We start from the raw sequence: 22,123 nt of genomic DNA on the forward strand, positions 1-22,123 counted from the left end.
TCATTATGAATACTGAGTCATGCCTTTTGGTTTCACAAACGCTCCCTCCATATTCCAACGATTCATGGACTCCGTGTTTTCTGATTTATTTAATAAAAGTGTGGTAATATGGATGACATTCTAGTATACTCCTGCATACCTGACCAACAGACTGAGCATGTCCTTCAAGTTTTTGAAAGACTCAGACAGAATCAATCAGATATATAGCAAACCTGAAAAATTTGAATTTAACAAAACAGAAGTACAGTATCTTGGTTTCTGCATCAATCAGACCGGAACAGCTATGGATCCAGACAAGGTACAAGCCATTGTGGATTAGTCCTCTTCCTCTTCTATTGAGGAAACCCAATGCTTCCTAGGTCTCGCCAACTTCTATCGACAATTCATACAACACTTTGACCATCAAGAAAGCTTTATCACCCAGACCATCAAAAGAGAAAATCTTAAGAAGGGATTTGTTTGGGCTGAAAGCGTAGAGATTGCCTTTCAAAATCTGAAATGGGCCTTTACCCAAGCTCCTATCCTATGGCATCCAGATACAACCAAGAAGTTTGTAGTGGTCACTGACGCCTCAGAGAGAGCTATTGGTGCCTTATAACTTCAGCAACAAGAAAATAATGGCCTGGAACATCCTTTCTTTGATTTATCCCACATACTGACAGAGGCAGAATACAATTATTCTGTGTTAGAACATAAATTACTTGCTCTCAAGGCTGCCTGTAAGGAATGGAGGCATTTCCCAATGGGTACTATGGAACCGTTTGAAGCAAGAACAGATCATCAAAATTTACAATGTCTCTTAAATTTCCAGTGTCAAAATATCCGGCAGGCAAGATGGGCTTTCTTCTTCAGCCAATATGACTTTGTGGTGACCTATATTCCGGGTCCCAGAACCTACTGGCTGATGCCTTATCTCATCACTATCCAGAAAGCGCAAGCACTTCCTCTTTAAAGATAATAGAACCAAGTTATCATCTGAGTTGCCCAGTCTTTTCTTGATCGTGTAAAAGCAGAATACCAATATCTTCCACTCAAAGAAAGGACCACCTTGAGTCGTCAATTACGAAAGATCCAGGAACACTTCTACCATTAAAACTCTTTATTTCTGCCTACCAAGAAAGTTCAGACCGAGGCTTTACAGATGTGTCATGATTCCACTGTTGCTGGACATCACGGAATCAAGAAAATGCAGGAGTTACACGTACGTTCTTTTTGGCGACCTACACTTAAAACCGATGCCGCATCCTACGTAACTTCATGCCCTATATGTGCTCAAACCAAGACGCCTTGGACCAAGCCAGAAGGACTATTGATGCCTTTGCCTGTTCCATCTGCTCCATGGCACACACTTTCTACAGATTTCTTATGTTCTTTACCATCTTCTTCAGGGAATCATGTCATTATGGTAACCGTTGATTCATTTACCAAGATGGCGCATTTCCCAGCTTTGAAGAAATTGCCTACTGCCAAAGAAATTTGCCATATTTTCATGCAAGATATCTTCCGTCTACATGGCATTCCACAAGTAATCATTTCAGATCGGGGACCCCAATATGTGTCAGGTTTTTGGAAGGCTTTTTGTACCTCATTACATATGGATGTCGCCCTTTCCTTGGGATTCCATCCACAGACTAACGATCAAACTGAACGCCTAAATCAGGTACTTCAACAGTATTTACGTTGTTACTGTAATGCCACACAAAGCAGTTGGTCCGACTTTCTTTCTTTAGCTGAGTTTTCCTAAATTAACATGGAGCATAGTGCAATGGGATCAACACCTTTTTTTGTACCTACGGTTTCCATTCCAAGATTTTTCCGACAGTACCTCATGCGCTACACCAGTTCCTGTGGTCACCTCATTTGCTTGGCGATTCTGCCATATTCAGGACCTGATTCGTACCACTCTTTTAGCTTCTAAACAAAATATGAAAAGAATAGCTGACGGCCGATGTCAGGCTGCACCATCTTACCAGCCTGGAGACAAAGTATGGCTTTCTTCCAAATTTCTGCCTTTTCGTTTTTCTCAAAACAAATTCAAACCCCGCTTTTATGGACCTTTTCAGATACTCCAATTATTGGATCCAGTTGCTGTTCGACTATGTTTACCTCAGACCTGGAAGGTCCATCAAGTTTTTCATGTCTCGCAACTCAAATCTTTTGTTCCTGATCCTTATCATAGGCGGTTTTGATGTCCTCCTCCTCTTTCTGTGGATGGCCATCCTGAATATGAGGTTCAGGAGATCTGTGATTCCAGCATATTTCGGAACAAGCTACAATTCTTGATTCACTGGAAAGGTTATCCCCTCAGTGACTGATGCTTCTTCAGTCCATGCTCCCCGTTTGATTTACAGTTCTTTTTCTCTTTTCCCGGACTAGCCGGGACCTCGGGGATGGGGCCTACTGTGATGCCATGGACTACAGCGGCATCCCTTTTGTGGGTCGCGGTCAGGCCGGCAGTCTGTGTTTCGGGACGCTGGAACAGCCGCAGCCCATTTTTTTTATGATCGCCCGGCATTTTGTGCCGCAGTGCAGCCCAGGAGTCTCATTTCAGGCTCCGGGTCACGCAGTGGCTCATGGCAGCCTCCCTGACTTTCCCTCCACTTACCTTTACTTGGGTGCTTTTTCCTTTTCTTCCTTTTTCTTCTTTTTTCTTCTTTCTTCATGTCTTCTTTCTTCTTGGGTGTCCATATTGTCTTCTTCTGTTGTGGTTGTCTTCCCAGCATGCATTGTTTCTTTCCTTTTCCACTTGGCTTTTCTTCGCATTCATTTCTATGCGGCTTTTCGAAATCCAAGATGGTGTTGTGCGTTTTCCTGTTTTGTCACTTCCTATTAAGTGGTATATAAGCACTGCAATTCCCTCTTTCCTTGCGTTGCAAACACTTCTGTCTTGGTGGTGATCCTCGTTCCTGTCTCCAGTTTTTTCTACTTATTTTCCCTACGGACTTGACTTCTATTTTTTGTCTTTTTTCATTGTTTTCTTGTATTTCAGGAGCTCCTGTGAAAGAGACTTTTTTTTAATTACTCTGGTTTTTCCTCTGGGACTCCTCCTGGAAGGGGTGGTCTGCCTTGGCATTTTTCGAATCAGCGGACCGTGGCTACCAGAAGGGGTCGCCTTTATCCTGGCCAATCCAGAGCCAGTAAGAAACCGGGCGTTCTTCCAAGTACTGCAGCTTAAAGTGGTAAGAGATGTGCAGACCGTGAAAATATCCATACAAATATTTATCCTTTGTAAAAACTACATTCACATACAACATCACCATATATATTATTGTTCATAAAAATCACAAAAAATATTTTTCGTATGAAATCAAATAAATATCTCAAACATAAAAAACTGTCAATATCTCAAATATAAAAAAAAACATTGACAATTTGTGTATTGATATTCACCCTGTCCCTTCAGAGATGTGAGGGGTATCTCTCTGAATTATTAGAATATTTAAGACGGCCACACCTCTTTCAGCATTGCCATAGGTTCGGGTTAAGGTGATCACTAATAAATGAAAGCAGTGCACATGGAAAGAGGAAGAAATGAGAAGAAATAAAAATATTTCTCCTTGTTACGCCACCCCTGGGGAGGTGTAAGGTTTTGGCGCTGCCCCAGGTTTACATGAGTAAGTAAATCTGAGGCAGCATCAAAATCCATGGGTGCTGTGTGGAACAACTAACAGCAACACCCATGGAACGCCCCCTGGCGCAGAGTAAGGCAACACAGTGACTTAAGCTGCTTTGCATTACTCCATTTCTATGAGGCCATGAAAAGCCACACAAAGTGGCATGGCGAACTAATAGATCTGGTTGAGAGCCTTGAGACGCTGGAGAGTCAAAAAAAGTGATTCCCGGGTGGCGGAAGCCTCTTGTAAATATGCCCGTAAGTTTGGACACAGTTAAGAAATCTAAGTGTCCCCTGTACTTTAAAAGGCACATGCAGCAGGATCTTATGCAATTCTATCTTAAAGCATATACTCACATAAAGGGATGAACCATTGAGCCGGGTTTGCACAGTGGAGTCACACTCATCACTGAGTGCACAAACACAGAGAATAAAAGATGGGTCCACCACCGTAGAGAGGTTGTTGATGTCCACAGCAACTACCTGCAGTGAGATAGCAGCTACACTGCTTGGAGTCCAGGAAAGGATTCCATTTTCTGAAGAGAAAGAGAAAGAAAAGGCTAACTGAAAGCAAATTGGGCAGATTTCCGACACTGTATCATTTGAGAGTTGACTGCTTTGTTTTGTGAAAATTTGAACTATTTGAAGATGTTTCACACATTGATATTTTGAGGTATCCGAAGCCAGTATTTTGAACTTAATACAAAAGAATACACTTAGGCACAGGACATTTCAAGCAGCAAAAACATGTGATCAATTAGTAGTACTGATTTGAAAGCAGGTCCCATTGGCCAGTGGCCTTGGGATGGCACTGTGGGAATGCTTTCATGGCATCTGGAGGGGTTCAAAGATCATAGTCCTGAATCATAAAACATCAAACGTCATTCACAATAAACACAGCAACAGTATATGCAGGCTATAGTTTGATCTACTGTCTAGCCTAGTGAGATGACATTATCATCATGTTCATCATTGTCATCAATGCCATTGTTATCATTATCATGACCATCATTATCAATATAATCATCACCATTGTAAAGATTGTCATCACAGTATGTTTCACATCATCATAACCATCATAATCAACATTGACATCCTGACTGTCAAATTCATCAGTATCACCATTGCAGTTTTTCATCACCATCATCATCAATGCTATCACTACCATTATCATCTTCACCATCAACACCCTCTGACATCATTGTAACCATTATCATCATCACTGACATTATTAGCCTCATCGTATCACTATTGTTATCATAACCATAGTTATTATCATCAGCACCTTCATCATCATTGTCATCATCACCATTTTCATCACTATTGTCATCATTACCATCAGAGAGGCTCCGCTAAGAAGTTAAGACTTATGGCCTGATTTAGATTTCAGCCATCAACTTACAACATCACAATGGTGATGGATACCCTGTCCGTCAAAATATAAATCCCATTAGAAATAATGGGATTTGTATTTCAGCAGACGGAATATCTGTCACCATTGTGTCGGAGTAACCCATCTGCTGGAATCTAAATCAGCCCATACGTATTTTGACTGTTTTGAAATATTAATAAAATTGTCTCTGATCACCTCATGATCATGTTTTTAAATACAATCACTACATATAATGGTATCTTTGATGTAATGTCTGCCTCCAGCTTTAGAGGGAACCTGTAACTTGTTCAGTTTCAGTTCTGTCATTGTAACCTTTTCCTTCCTTTTTTGTGTGTAAAGTGTTCATTGTTTATATTTAAAGGTGTCCTCACTCTTTTGTACTCAACTGCTTCAATATTGTCTCTCAACTCTTCCTCCAGTTTTGACGACACAATAGTGTTTTTGTGTAGTTGTTAGAACTTGGGTTGTTGGTTGACTGGGGTGTGAGCCCTTGTTAAGCAACATCCAGGGTGCAGGGTGAATCACAAAAAGAAACAAAATTAATCTGTGCTTAACCCTGGGTAGCTTGGCACAAAATGCTGTAGGGCTTAACTTGGAGGCATTGTGTGAAGTATTCACAGATCACACAAACAGTAATAAAGCAAAACACAACAGAATAAAAATCCCTAACCAATTTAGACAAATAGTGTTGATTTAAAAAAAACTATTTGACACCAAAAGGACAAAAGTCCAATCAATAGAACTGGTGATATGATTTTTACAGTTTTTAGTGAAAACTAGCCCTAAAAGATCAATGAGCAAACCACAGACATCTCACGCAAGACTGAGTCAAAGTCGAAAAATATGGCCAACCGCGATAGAAGGCGTACCAGAGATTGTGCTTGGGGCCTGATTTAGATATTGGGAAGAGGTTACTCTGTCGCAATGGTGATAGATGTTATCCTGTCCACCGAAATCTAAATCTCCTAGGAAAAAATGGGATTTAGATTTCGGTGGACAGGACATATGTCACCGCTGTGATGGAGTAACCCCTCCGTCAAACTCTAAATCAGGCCCTTAAACAGCACTTGCCTGCGGACATAGAAGAAATTCTGAGAAAATGTGTCTGAGAAGGTAAATTTCAGTAGGGAAAAGCTGCTGTATGTGTCCGAGGAGCAAGCTTTGTTGTCGGCTGTTGATGCTGCAGTGATGACTTCTACATGGGAAGTTACTCACCAAAATGGAAGTAAAAAATCTCCAGTGGGACAAGGCAGAGGGCTGTAGCTGAAGACACCTCCATGAGGTTGGATACTCGTTTGGTGAAAAAACACTGAAATGGATTTGCTGCTACGGAGAAGAACATAGCAAAGTCAATTTGACAGGCAGATAGACGAACAGGTTGGTACCGGTCTCCTCCTTGTTCCCAGAGCAGTTTTTGGACAACATTTCTAAAAGCCCTTACTTTTGGGATGTGGCCATCTAGGTACCTTTAGAGTCACAACCAAGGGTCAAGGACTGGTGGGACACCTCTTGGGTATTCATGACTCACTCAGGCTGGGTCCAGGTGCAAGTTCAAGATGGTGGGAGTCTTCATTGTCCCTGTGGCTCTGAACAGGTGGCCAGCAAACTAGCCCTTGGAGTCACTTTTGGCAATCCTGGGTGCAGGTGAAGATGCAGGGCTCAACAGCATAGCTGGCATTCAAGGGTTCAAGACAGGCTCCAGGCAGAACAGCAGTCCTTCCAGGTACTGTAGTAGGGTGTCAGAGTACACAGCAGGTCAAAGCAGCAGGCAGTCCTCAGGGTGGACTTAACATTTATATTTATACCCTAGTACCCTTCTTCTGGAAGGTGTGAAAAGTGTCTGAAAAGGTTCTTTGAAGTGCATGGATTTTCCTGACTACTCTGCTCTGCCTCCAAGCTGGCTGCAATTCCAATACTTGGTCATTAGGCTCTTTGTGTGAAGGCAGAAGGCACAGCACAAGCTAGTCCTGTGTAAGTAGGACTGTGCTCAGCTCTGCCTCTCCATCCTACCAGCAAATGGCCCACTGAGACACACTTAAACCCTCTATTGTGTGACTGCCTGGGAGGAATTTACCAAGTCCAACTATTGGCTACACCCAGTCACGTAACGCAAGAAAGACTACAGACTAAAAATGACTAAAAGTGACATTTTCAAAGCTGCAATGAAAAATCTGACTTTACCATTAAAGAGGGTTTATTGTTACAGTTTCATACGTACCAAACATGATATATCTACCTGCTCGCAATTAGGACTTACAGCTTGTTAAATGTAATATGGAAACCCTAATGTTATCCTGTGGGAGGGGTAGGCCTCACAGTAATGAAAAGCAAATTTGAGTTTTTCACTACCAGGGCATGTAAAATTTAAAAGAGCATGTTCAACCTTTGAATTTGACAACATCCTGCCCTATGGGCTTCCTATGGCCTACCTTAGGGGTGAGTTATATGTAATAAAAAGGAGAGCTTAAGGCTTGGCAGGGGTTTAAATGCTAAGTCAATATGGCAGTTTAAAACTGCAGTCAGGCTACGAAGACAGGCCTGAGACATGCATTAGGGTGCTACTTAAGTGGGTGTCACAATGGGTGCTGCAGTTCCACCGGTAGCATTTTGGTAAATTAAATATGTATAGGTATAGGCCATTCAAACCGCGTTTAGGAGAGTAGGCATAAGCACCTTAGCACTGGTGAGCAGTAGAGTGCACAGATTCCTAGGGTCAACAATTTTTTTTTTTTTAGCAAAAATTGGAAATAAATATGCAAAACATTTGAGGAAAGGGTACCCTAAGGCTGACAGGTCTAAAATTAGTCATATCTCTCCTCATCTGCTATCTCATTCTGTTATTGACTCTCTTCCCATTCTATAATATGGAATAACACCTCTAAACTCTTTGCCTTGAAAAATTACTAGCACCTGCAATTCTGTCAGAAAATCAAAACATGCTAGTACAATAATATACTAGTTTATTTTAGTGGATGGATGGTATTTTAATAGTTATCAAATTTTTCTCCATCCAAAGCTTGAGGAACAGAGGAAACAGAAAGCTTTCGTGTCAATTTTTGTTGCATGGAGGAAACTGCAAAAGTTTCCAATATTCTACTTATATTACCCTACAAATGCGCCCTCTATAGATAAGAACATGCACAATACACCATGTGTGAAGCTACTCAGTAACAACCCTACTTATCCGCATACGTAAAGAAACCTAAGGCCAGATTTTCATAAATGTGGCCTTCTACATAAATAAGGGGCAATCTTACTGACAAGTGATTAGATAAACTTGAAATGCCTGGTTTTCCGAATCAATAGCATTCAATGATAGGAAACCATGGTTTGGTTGTCTCACATCATGATGACACCCATTAGTTTCAAACCACTCTTCAATATAAGGCACAGTAAAAGATCCTTACCAGTGAGGTTCAGGTCTTCAGATGTGTAGGTGATAAATTTGACTTCAATTCTAGTAGTGCTGTACGCCACTTCTACATTTTGTCCTATGTAAGTCGTGATTGAAGAGTTCCCAGTTATAACCGGAGGGTAGGTATCTGAAAGAGAGAACATCGTGTCTGACACTGCACTTTGTAGTCGCTCACACATCCATACAGTACATATTTCAGAAATTATGCTGTTCTGCAGGTTTGGCGAATTATGAGACCAAGGAATATATGCAAAAGACAAACTATGCATCATCAACAGAACATCTTTCAAAATTGTTTAATATCTTTCACAAACCATCTAGGCACTCTAGCATTTGAAGAAAATGTAATGTTTCTGCAACAAACCACAGGTCTACAATATGGAGTTGGACATTAAGATATTGAGGGGGAGACACAGTCGAAAAAGACTGCAAATAACTGAGTAGCAGTCGAGACACTGTCATTCTGTAACTATTACTAGATACCAAACTGTGGGGAATATTTACAAGAAAGTGGTGCATCGGTCCTGATGCACCACTTTTCTCGTGACCCCCCCGAACACCACCTAATGATACCACAGTTGTGCCATATTTACAATATGGCGCACTATGGCGGTGGTTAAGCAATAGCATAAACATTTTTGATGCTATGGTGGCGCTTTGCTGCACTAGCATCAAATATTTTAGTCTAGTGTAGCAAAGAACAGGGTGGACCCTTGAATAAAATCGGTGCGTCATTTTAACTCCTGCTGAGAGCAGGTGTTAAAAATTATTGAAAAAATGAAGCAGTGAAATCTTGTACATGTCACTGCGCCATTGTTTCTGGCCTCTCTGTGGGGGAACACCCCTCCTGCATACATTATACCTGACAGAGGCATAATGTGGCGCAAGGGTTTAAAAAGTGGCGCAATGCATGCATTGCACCACTTTATAAATACGGCACAGGAGGAAGGCCTCCTTAACGCCACCTTAGTGTAAAAAATAAAAGGACGCTAGGACGGCACATGGTGGCGCTAGGGGCTTGTAAATATGCCCCTGTATTTCAAGACCCAACCATGAGTGTGCATGAGTTCAGTAATCGCTATGGCACTTGCCTGCCTTCACTTATGAGAATCGAAGGCCATGAGTGTTGATGATCTCCATGAAAAAAGCAGCTTTGACTGATTAAATGACGTTTACACTGGGGTTTCCTTAGATCTGGGTTTGCCCTTTTAGTACATGAGAAAATGAGTCATGACATCTAGAATTCATGTCTGAAAGCTGACAATTTTAGACAGATGCTACAGTAGATACATTGAACCAGTTAGCAATGAGAGGCAGATTAATTGGCTCTGAAATTAACAGAGGCATCTAGACGTTTTTAGCTCTTACCACTAGAGAAAGGTGCAGCTATCCCGTACTGAGGAGGTCTGTGAATCTCAGACACTGGAATAGTTTTCAAACCAGGGGCATATTTATGGGGAATTTGTATAGGGAGGCACCACAATTCTTCCTGCTGAGCTGCCCTACGCCAATGTGAAGGGCAGGAATGCATCTTATTTACAAACACATGCATTTCTGTCCTTTCACCCTGTGCTGGCGCACAAATAGCTGCCCAACACAAATGAAGGAACCCTTGCACCAGGAAGCAAGTGTGTCTGTGTTGCACGCAGTATAGTTTTTGTGCAGGAGTGGACACCTTCCTGCACAAAAACAATCCCAGGAGGCGTTTTCCACTTTCTGTGTATGCTGCAGAATGCAGAACACATGGAAACAGGAAAAAACATGAAGAAATGAATATAGTTCTGCTCGTTACGCCACCCCTGGGGTGACATGAGGTTGTGACGCTGCCCCAGGTGAATGTGAGTAGGTATATCTGGGACAACGTCAAAATCCATGGGTGTTGTGCGAGAAAACCCACCACAACACCTATGTCAAGAAGCATGTGCCACCAGAGCCTCTTGTAAATATGGCCCCTCATTTTTGACAACCCTTTATTTATTATTGACTTAAAATGATTTTAGGTATATTGTAATAAAATATACTGTTACTTTCATTTTTAAATTCAATATGCAGTATTAAGATATCTTATAATGAATTAGTACATATGAACTATATATTGTTTACCATTAAATTTCATTTATTTAGCTTTTTAATTAATTTTATTTCATTTAACATTATTTCCTCTGTTTTTTTTTGTTTTTTTAATTACTTACCTCCATTATTTTCTATGGGAGTGTGTTGCATAACCAGTGGTTGCCATGTGTGGTGCTGGACCGACTACTGTTTTTGTTAGTAGGGTTTTGTAAATAAGCAAAAACTGGCAAACGTACTGGTAAATTAATGAAAAGTGTAAATTCACTTTGTGAATCAGGCCCATAGTTTCCAGGTTGTAGGATCACAGGAGGTAATCTGAATGTTCCTAAAACTAAGGAAAGATTGTAACAATACAGGGATCAGAGGACACATGCTGGCCCTTATTTCCTTGTTGTTACTGAGTTCTGATACGGACATTCTGTTTGAATTACAAATAAATGTGACTAGTGCTGCTAGGTTATCTGAGAGGCTGCAGTTTTGATGTAATTGTGACTATCTTATGTGACTAAACAATTTGACCCAACAATTCAGACTGGTATCTGTGACAAATTCCTTGCTCCCCCTTCATAGTCTGCCTCCAGGAGCAATGGCCTTCACAGTACATGTGGTATGTGTGAAATACTAGCTAAACAACAATACTCTAAGTACTGAAGAAACTAAAAGATGCAAAGCAAGTTATGGACAAATCCAAGCATTTAATTGGAAATAGGGGCAAAAGTACAAAATATAGTAAATGGCTCCCTTCGCACTTAGGGGCATATTTATACTCCGTTTGCGCCGGAATTGCGTCGGTTTTTTTTACGCAATTCCGACGCAAAACTAACTCCATATTTATACTTTGGCGTTAGACGCGTCTAGCGCCAAAGTCCATGGAGTTAGCGTCATTTTTTAGCGTGGACACCTACTTTGCGTTAATTATATGCAAGGTAGGCGTTCCTGTCTAAAAAAATCGACTCCGAGGCATGTGCGTCGGATTTATACTCCCGGGCAAAATTCACGCCCGGGAGTGGGCGGGTCAAAAAAAAATGACGTATGGCCGCTTTTGCGCCGTTTTTTTGCGCCTGCAAAAGGCAGGCGTTAAGGGACCTGTGGGCTCTGAAGGAGCCCAGAGGTGCCCTCCCATGCCCCCAGGGACCCCCCCTGTCACCCTTGCCCACCCCAGGAGGACACCCAAGGCTGGAGGGACCCATCCCAGGGACATTAAGGTAAGTTCAGATAAGTTTTTTTTTTTTTTTTTTTTGTGGCATAGGGGGGCCTGATTTGTGCCCCCCTACATGCCACTATGCCCAATGACCATGCCCAGGGGACAGAAGTCCCCTGGGCATGGCCATTGGGCAAGGGGGCATGACTCCTGTCTTTGCTGAGACAGGATTCATTTCTATGGGGGTTGGGAGTGAAAAAAAATGGCGCAAATCGGGTTGAGGCGAAAAAATTGCCTCAACCTGACTTGCCCCATTTCTTCACACCCAAGCCCCATATCCCCCTACGCCGGCGCTGCCTGGTGTACGTCGTTTTTTTTAACGCACACCAGACGGCGCCGGCGGCTAACGCCGGCTAACGTCATTCGATAAATACGGCGCCCGCATGGCGCTTCAGAATGGCGTTAGCCGGTGCTAATTTTTTTTACGCAAAACTGCATTAGCGCAGTTTTGCGTCAAAAAGTATAAATATGGGCCTAAAACTTTACACTTCAAAATCTTTCTAGTGCAGTGCCTTCCAAACTCCTTAGACCTACGACTCACTTTTTACATCAACAAACGTTCGTGACCCACCTAGCTTTAATACACATGAGGCGGGTACATTATTAATGGAACTAAAACACGGCGTGGCAGTGCACTGCCATTTACAGAGAGCAGATTTTACATTAAAATTGATACTAAGGGGCATATTTATACTCTCTTTGTGCTGAATGTGTGTCTAAAATTTTGACGCACATTCGGTGCAAACCGTGCACCATATTTAAACTTTGACACCCGAGCCCGCCAAAATTCCTCTGTGTGAGTAATTTTTTGGATGCGGGAAACTGCCTTGCGTTAATGACATGCAAGGTAGGTGTTCCTGCCCAAAAAATGACTTCAAGGCCCTTGCGCCTTATTTATACTCCCACGTCATTTTGACGCACAGGAGGGGGCAGGCCTGGGTCAGGGCAGGCGTTAAGGGACCTGTGGGCTCACTTCCATGGTCTCTGACCATGGAAGTTGTCCAGAGGTGCCCTTCCCTGCCCCCAGGGACACCCCCTGCCACCCTTGCCCACCCCTGAAGGACACCCATGGATGGGGGGACCCATCCCAGGTAAGTACAGGTAAGTTGAGGTAAGTATTTATTTATTTTTTTAAAGTGGCATAGGGGATCCTAATTTGGGCTCCTCTACATGCCACTGTGCCCAGAAGTCCCCTGGGCATGGCCATTGGGCAAGCGGTAATGACTCCTGTCTTTGCTAAAACAGGAGTCATTTCAATGGGGGTTGTGCGTCAAAAAATGGCACACGTCCGGTTTGAGGCATGATTTTTGCCTCAAACCTGACATGCACCATTTTTTGCCGCACAACCCCCATTTTCCCCTACGGTGGCGCTGCCTGGTGTGAGTCATTTTTTTTTTACTCTGACCAGTCCGCAGTGCCGGCTAACGTAATTTCTTAAATAAGGCGCCCGCATGGCACGTAGGAATGGCGTTAGCCGGCGGTAACTTTTTTTTACGCAAACCATCGCCAACGTTGGTTTGCGGCAAAAAGTATAAATATGGGCCTAAATTTTAGCAGACATATAGTTCTATTAATAAAACGATATTGCGCTCAAATTATAATGCATCGAAATCGTGTTTCAGTGAATATTTTTCATTTGTGCATCACCAAGTTAAGTGCTTTGATTTGTTTTGAGCCTATTAAAATGTGTGCTTCCATCAAATTCAGAATTATAAAACATGTTCTACATTTTTGTTTCCTAACTGCTGAATTTGTATTTACTGGTATTTACGTTTTATTACATGTTAGGAAACGATGACAGCCAACAGCCTTTCCTTTCACACCCAGTTTACCTCAGTAAGATTGTCACATAATTTGCTTTACTTTTCTTTCTCTGACTGCAAAGTGAGATGAGTTTGTAAACACAAATCCCAATGTTAAAAAAACATGAGCAGCAATTTGTTAGAAGACATAGCCTAACATTTAACCTCTGTCTTCAAAGCGCAGCAAATGTGGCAAGATAAATACAGAATGTAAACGTTTCTTTATATATTGCCTAGACCAGTGGTTCCCAAACTTTTTCGACCCCCAGCTCCTTTGACCTATTGGCCATGTTGGCCACGGCTCCCCATTATGTTACTTTTTTTGGGGGCGGGTGGGGGAATGTAATCCCAGCCTCTGGAGTACTAGCATTTTTAGCCTGGAAAATAATTGGGATGAAACTGATGAGGGCATTAGAGAGTTTTAGAAGAGCACCAGATGACACTACATAGGGCCACGCTTTATTTTTAAATAGGCACTGATGAGATTAAGTAATTTGCACAGAATCAAAGGATGGTAGCCGACGCAGGACTCCAGCCTGGTTCCCCAGTTCTAAAGTCAACAGCTCTAACTGCTAGGCCACATCTCCTCCTTTGACAAAACTGGTGAAAGGATGTAACCCATCTGGCGGCTGCTTCTGACATCTCCTTCCTGTGCTAGAATAGGTCAGTTATTATTTTTCAGTTTTTCTTGGATATTCTCTTTTCTTCTCAGACACGTTCATACATTATGTCTTTCTGGTATCTGTCTTGCTTTGTCAGCGCCAGAGAAATCTACTCTGGTTTCATTGTTCCCACATTCAGATTTGTCACAGAGGCTGGGCGCTCTGGAGTCTCATGTCTGTCTCTATTTACCTGTTCCTACACCATTTACAGTTTTGTCTTCTTTATTCTGTTGTTCAGGTTGCTGAAAATCATTTATTGGAAACTATTTTTGTTCTTTTGTCATAGGGATAATATTAATTGTACTTTGGAGCCCTCCGCTGGTCACAGTAATTAATGCAGGGTCTTTTTTCTGTTTACAATACCGTGATGAAAGCTACCGATTCAAAGCACCTACCAGTGGTTCCCAAACTGTGTGCTAGTTTTGACGGCGCACCAGGGAGCCGCGGCGCGCAGATTGGGAACCACTGGCCTAGACTTTTATGACCCGCCAACAATGGCTTGCGACCCACAATCCACAGTTTGGGAAACACTATTGTAGAGGAATTTCTATGCTTGTACTAGGAGAGTAAGGATGGCAAACAAAGGAGTGCACTTTACCCGCAAGACAATGGCTTTCTGGCTTTTATTCCCAGAAAGTCTCTTTGTAAAGACTATTTTCTATGAATTTGGGCAGTATCACTTCCGCTGTAGCATTTCATGGAAAATACCAGCCATCATAATGTTGCCTACTTTTATAAGCAAATAATAACTGTTTCCAAAATATGAACATGGAGACATTAAATCTTATATTTTTTATATTTTTTATATGTATGTAATAGGTGAGGGTTCCTGTATTATAAAGCATATACTACAAATAAATGTATGTGATGAGGACGTTGGGTGCGACCAAAGCTTTCTATGACTTTATGAAAGTTGCCAGCCTGCATCCGTGTGCCATTAAATGGGCATGGAATTTCTTAATGTTGTGACATTTTCAGATCTTGTGCTGCTAAAGGTACCTTATCTCGTGTATGCAGTTGCCTTGCACCCACTTCCATTTTAAACCTCTTTTTCTAGCCTGTTGGGTGCTCTTTATCCAAGCCCCGGCTTTGCCCTATGCCATTTGACATTAAAAGTGGATATTTGATACACCTTCAGACCCACTTATCGGTGCGCATGTGTGTAGGTCCATACGGCCAGCACTGGTCATGGCCTTGAGGGTGTAGATGACCAAGGTTTATGGGCAGTACCAGGAGAACGGCTCAGTTATAATTGATTCGAGAGCTGATGACATTGCTAATTTCATGAAAATACCTTTTTCTCATACATAAGCTACACTATAGGTAGATGACTCCATCACAGTCACACAGGTACCTTAGAGCCATTTGGCATTTGGAAAACATCCACTAAAACCCCTGAGCATGTTTTTGATGCATCACTATGGCTCCACATGCTTCAGAAGGACCATGAATCTGGTTGCATACTCACTTAGTGATTGCTTTGTGTACTGATAGGTTGTGGCGATAAGCTGTGTTTGTGCACCAATTGCAGGATTTCCTGTGGTCAGAGTATCATAGATGCATTCAATATTGCCACCACAAGCAGAAGACACAGCTGCATACTCCGAGGTATTTGTTGTCTTCAGGTCTTCCAGAAACACTGGGGTGAAGGCGCTTCTGCTCTGTGGTGTTGTTGGCACAGCAGATGAAAAGAAGCTGTTTCCAGTGACTTGCCCTGTGAAAGTAAGTTTGAAGGTAAAACATCACAAAGTTCATAGGTTGATCTGCACTTTAACTGATTTTTTTTTAAAGCTATGTGCCAGTCCCCTGTGGTTCCAAGTGAGTGCATGGTGGCAGGAATTAGGACAGCGGTCTTGCATGTGCCACAGCACTGCCATCTGTAGGCAGTTCAGCACAGGCTCTGCCTCAACAATGTCATGGATTGCTTAAGCAAAACATTTACTACACATAAGAGTGTCCCTTATATGTACTTGTGCCCTCAAAAAGGGGTATGAGCTGCGGTTAACTGTCATACACGCTCTGGTCACAAGCAACCTGGACTAAGGGAATTCTCTCAATGTCAGGCTCAATAAAAAAACTAACCAGAAGGCTGCAGACAATTCAGAAGCTGGTAGCCAGAATCACTTTCAACCTCTCACACAGCACTCACATCACACCACATATGAAGGAGCTCCACTGGCTCCCCATTCACAAACAAACACAATTCAAACTCCTCAAATACAATTTCAAGGCACTACATAACACTGGTCCAGCATGCCGCAACATTTGCATCTGATGTTACAAACCTTTTAGACACCTCTGCTAGTTAGTGCTCCTACTTGCAAAAATCCCACCCATACGGAAAACCAGACTCAGTGGTCGAGGCTTCTCCTAAATCGCTCATAAAGCCTGAGACAACCCGCCACTACACATAGAGCCTCCTTCTCACTTTTTGAATTCCACAAGAAGCTGAAGACCTGACTTTTTCAGTAGTCCCACTAGGCCCCAGGTGTGCCTAAACTCACACCTGCTCAGCACCAGGATACCCTTCATGGTGATAGTGTGCTCTACAGATCTCAATAACATAACTGGAGTCCTGTGTTATGTGCTGTTACGGGGTGCTTTAAGGGCACATCAGGGATGTCTCTGTCTCTTATGGTGTTAAAGTTAATGAATTAGGAGTATTTAATTAAAAGCATGAGTGGTAGTTAATTAGATCTCTCCCTCACTGTCCTTTGACCCAGCCTATGACTCTCTGTCCGTCCCTCCCTTCTTCTCTCACTGTCCCTATCCTCATAGTCTTTAGTTTTAATCTACACTTGTTTTATCCTCTGACTTCTTCAGACACTGCCTATCCTTAGACTGTGCAAGCATAGAGATACACAATTCTCTGTTATAGAAATTAGTAAAGGAGAAATGGCCTTTCAAATGCACAAACCCTCTGCAGAGGGACACGTGTGGTATGTTCAATGTTGACCGAGGTCATTGGTAGCCTTGTGTTACCCACATGAAGATATACACTAAAATGCATTTGTACACCCGGGAGTAGCCCTTGGCTCAAGTGAACATGATGAGCTAGAAAGTTAATGACCATTTTGACCCGCAGGGACACTAGTTTCTCTGGCCACAGTGATTACACGGGCCAGCAATGTGTCTAGTTTCTTCATTTTTATATTTAAGTAGTTCCAACAAGTGGAAGAACTCTAAAAGGTAACATTGTAATGCAAGGAAGCATCTCAACCACAAAATGCTGCACACAGAACAATGGTAGTCAGGTGGCTTTTGATTTACAACCGAGTAGCAGAAACACGCATGCGCTGGAGAGGGGAAGAAAACATGTAATTCCTAGACATGACACATATTTACATCATGAAGATATTTCGAATTTGAAGTATAAATAATCGAGGTGATATACTCAGTCGTTTGTATGTCAGAATAGAAAATACAGTAACATCATCTGCCAGCGAACAATGGGCCAGATGTACGAAGCCTTTTACTGGTCGCAAATGGCCCATCAGTAAAATGCTTCTTGGCATGTACCAATCCTATTTTGCGAGTCACTAAATTATTACTGACTTGCAAAATGGGGTTTGGAATCGCTGTTATTAAGGGGCGTGTAATGGACGTCTCTTCCTATTAGTGAGTCTCACTGGTATGTAGGAATATTTTGAGAACGGTAATCCAGTTGCAAAACATTCGCAAATTACCACCAACTTCAAGTTGGCGGTAAGCCGTTTGCAAACAAGAAGGGGTCACCAAGGGACACCGTCCCTTTTCTGGGTGAAAAGAATTGCCTTCTCTTAAAAAATGAAAAGAAACTTTTCAGTTCAAAAAGCAATTGTAGACCTGGTGGTCTGCTGACCCCATCAAGCCACAATCTCTGTGATTGTGGCCATTCTCAAATGGGTCAGAAATTGAGACCTCCCTCATGCATATTAATGAGGCAGATCTCTTGCAAATCATTTGGGATTCACAAACAGTCACAAACAGTTTTAAACATACGGTTGTACATAGCTGTTTGAGATTTATTTGTATCCTAAATATTGCTAACAGAAATATCGACCCATTGGGTGTAGATTTTGTGAGCACTATATTATAAATGATTGATATTATATGGAGGGGGCCCGCCTCCGGACTCACTCAGGCCAGGTGCTGTGCCCCCCCCCCGCACCCCCTGGAGCTGCAGGGGCCTTTGTTACGTCAGTGCCACACTGGCAAAGATTACACAACTTCTTATCCTTGTCAAATAAAAAGGAAGGACTTTAGGAGGCATTTCTTGCATAGAAAGTTGGCAAGTTAATCACCAGATTAATCCTCACCAATAACGACTGTGAGAATGAACAGTAAATAGGCAAAGTGTGGGGAATGAAATGAAGAAAAAGACCAGAGTGAAACACTGGGGAAGTAAAAGTAAATGTAAATGTGATTCCCAATGTGAGCTCTTGACCATTTTGCATGAATGCTAATCACAAATAAGATATTAAAGTGTGCCAATCCCTGTGACTCGTGACCAGCTGCATGTACATTCAAAATGCTGAACTTCAAACTAGTGTGCTGGTCACAGTGAAGAATGGCCAGTAGATGGCGCGTTACCTAGAAGCAATGTGGACAAATCTACCAAACAGCTAATCAGTAGCTATAATGGCAACAAGAAATAAAAAAATCCTCATTTGAATGTGCAATGCGCGCCAGCCTCTTAAATACCCTGCTAAACACTGTGGCCCATATTTACAAGCGGCTGGTGCATCAATTTTAGTGATGCACCGGCGGCGCATGCTGCTGACCCATATCCACTCTGCGTGGCTTTTCATGGCCTTTTAGATATGAGTAAGGCAAAACAGCACAAGACGCTGCATTGCCTTACTTGCATCACGGAGGTATTTCCATGGGTGTTGCATGGATTTTGAGGCACTCCCAGATTAACAAGGTTTTGTAAACACTCGGAATGCGTCTCCCAGTTTTTCCTCTTTGTGTGCTGCATTCTGTGGCACATATAGAAGGAGGAAAATGCTTCCATTGATTGTTTTTGTGCAGGAAGGTACCATACCAGCACATGAGATGTACCTGAGGATTTGAGGCCATGAGCAATCATTGTGGCTATTTCTGAATATGTGAGTACTAAGTTATATCTGAACATCTGGGGCCATACCAGCACATGAGATATACCTGGGGATGTGAGGCCATGAGCAATCATTATGGCTGTTTCTGAGTATGTGAGTACTAAGCTATATCTGAACATCTGGGGCCATACCAGAAGATGAGATATACCGGACGATGTGAGGCGATGAGCAATCATTGCAGTCTGTTTCTGAATATGTGAGTACTGGGAAATATCTGGGGCCATACCAGCACATAAGATATACCTGGGGATGTGAGGCCATAATAATCATTGCAGCCTGGTTATGAACATCATACGTAAGTACTAAGTTAAATCCGAACATCTGGGGCCATACAAGCACATGAGATGTACCTGACGATGTGAGGCAAAAAGCAATCAGTTTGGTACATTTATGAATATGTGAGTATGAGGGAATATGTGAACATCTGGTGCCATACCAGCACATGAGATATATCTGAGGATGTGAGGCCATGAGCAATCATTGTGACTGTTTCTGAATATGTGAGTGCTAAGCTATATCTGAACATATGGGGCCATACCAGCACATGAGATATGCCTGAGGATGTGAGGCCATGAGCAATCATTGTGACTGTTTTTGAGTATGTGAGTACTAAGCTATATCTGAACATCTGGAGCTCTGCTAGCACATGAGATGTACCTGAGGATGTGAGGCCATGAGCAATCATTGCGGCTGTTTACAAATATATGAGTACTAAGCTATATCAGAGACAATACCTGAACTTGAGCTATACCTGGGAATGTGAGGTCAAGAGCAATTATTCCAGCCTGTTTATGAATCTGTGAGTTCTAAGCTATATCTGAACATCTGGGGCCATACCAGCGCATGAGATGTACCTGATGATGTGAGGCCATGAGCAATCATTGCTTCTGTTTATGAATATGCGAGCACTAGGGAATATCTGAACATCTAGGCCCATACTAGCACATGAGATATACCTGAGGATGTGAGGCCATGAGAAATCATTGCAGCCTGTTTCGGAATATGAGTACTAGGCTATATCTGAACGTCTGGGGCAATACCTGAACATGAGATATACCTGAAGATGCAGGCTATGAGTAATCATTACAGCCTGTTTCTGAATATGTGAGTTCTAAACTATATCTGAACAACTGGGGCCATACTAGCACATGAGATGTACCTGATGATGTGAGGCCATGAGCAATCATTGCAGCCTGTTTCTGAATATGTGATTGCTAAGCTATATCTCAACATCTGGATAAATACCTGAAAATGAGATGTACCTGATGATATAAGCTATGACCAATCATTACAGCCTGTTTCTGAATATGTGAGGTTAAACATGAATGTATGAGGCTATTCCTCAACACATTAGGCTATGCATGAGCATTCAAGACTATACCTTATGACATGAACATTTGAGATTATGATTCACAATAGAAGGTAACATATGACAATATCAGTTGTATTGACTGTTTTGATATTTTAATGATCTCAGTCTTTCTTTGGTGATATCTTTTCTGTAAAATGGCTGGGGTCCAAGGTCATGCAAAGTTCCTTCCTGTGATTTCACTAAGGTGAACAAATGACATGTGATGTCAATTACTGCCTGTGTGGCAGCTTGCTGACTCAATGTCCTTGAATGAGGATTTGCAGAGTCAAAAGCTATCACAGATGTTTCTGTGTACTTGAAATGTGGAACAATCACTGCAGCACAGCCAGGACATGGCAGATCCATCTGACAGCATGAGCAGAGAGGTATGAAATAGGAAACACCATCTAATTAGGATTTTTTTTTTAAAAACCTATTTAAACAAGGCTAAGAGTCTTATAGCCTGTGGAAGCATCGAAGTTCACCTGAGAAGCTATCATGTTGCAGTGTTCCATCTCTATAAAACGTCTATAACAAATCATTGTTTCTCATCAAAATTTCATGAATGTGAGAAACACGGGGGAAGGCTCTAAAGGAATGCAGGGGGTGCCATCTAATAGTTGCCCTAAAGCGGTATGTTATATAGCACGATTGCAAATCCTCACAACACATCTTGAGTGGAAATCCTTGACGTTAATGTTTTCATTAACTAAAGCAATGGGGGTGCACACTGGCTTATGTTTATGCTGTCCTTGCTTGGCCATGATGGTAGAAGAGAACTTGGGGATGAGGAGTGAACAAATGATTTTAACTGGAGGGTACAATTATACAGGAGCAAAGCAGAGGGCTGGGGGGAAAGAGGGAAACACTCCCGCACATCTGCAACAGCCCACAGGTCTCGCACAAGCCCCATCTGTTTACTTAGCAAAATTCCCATTTCGGAGGTATCAACTTACACGTCATTCCGTAGTTGAATGTTTCCCTTTCAGTACTGTTAATGGAGATGGTGGTCCCATTCGGCATAGTGAAATCATCTGTGGTGTCAGAGTTCCACACTCCTGAAAAGAAAGGTGAATACATCAGCATCTGGGGCAAAGTTCTGAAATATCCCACCACCCTATGGACCATATTACAATGCCTCACATTGACAAATAAGCATCTTGTGTTATCTCAGGTGCAATTCTACTACATGGGTCAGATTTCACCCTACGTCTTTAAACTTTCTCTGTTGTTGGCCGTGGTGTTGGTAAAAGTACAGTTCAGTCTTTACCCAGAAGGCCTCTTGTTCTGTTCATGTACTGGTCAGGAAGGCTTGTGATTGCGCTTAGGATTCCAAAAGAAGCGGAAATTGATACAGACAGCTCCCCATCGAATGTCGCAGTGACCGAGTTTCTCCCTTTGATCAAAAAGATCCCTGTATCGTTGCACACATCTGCATCCATGTCTGGACAACAAGAGAGAAATACAATAACTGTAATTTATCTTCTTTGGATGTAGAAGATATGTAGAGGAGT

At 42.2% G+C, this 22,123-nt stretch overlaps 1 protein-coding gene across 1 annotated transcript in view; it reads right to left on the bottom strand.

Annotated features, from left to right (window-relative positions):
• LOC138265051 (mucin-4-like) overlaps positions 1-22,123 on the bottom strand; it is a 183,506-nt gene that overhangs the window by 21,971 nt on the left and 139,412 nt on the right. Inside the window, exons 12-16 of the mRNA XM_069212599.1 lie at positions 21,880-22,053; positions 21,566-21,667; positions 15,628-15,873; positions 8,414-8,548; positions 3,971-4,149 (exon numbers count right to left, since the gene is read on the bottom strand). Coding sequence (XP_069068700.1) covers positions 3,971-4,149; positions 8,414-8,548; positions 15,628-15,873; positions 21,566-21,667; positions 21,880-22,053 — 836 coding nt within the window. The remainder of the gene's footprint in view (positions 1-3,970; positions 4,150-8,413; positions 8,549-15,627; positions 15,874-21,565; positions 21,668-21,879; positions 22,054-22,123) is intronic.

The sequence above is a fragment of the Pleurodeles waltl genome, chromosome 11, assembly GCF_031143425.1.
Source record: "Pleurodeles waltl isolate 20211129_DDA chromosome 11, aPleWal1.hap1.20221129, whole genome shotgun sequence".
Classification (NCBI taxonomy): Eukaryota; Metazoa; Chordata; class Amphibia; order Caudata; family Salamandridae; genus Pleurodeles; species Pleurodeles waltl.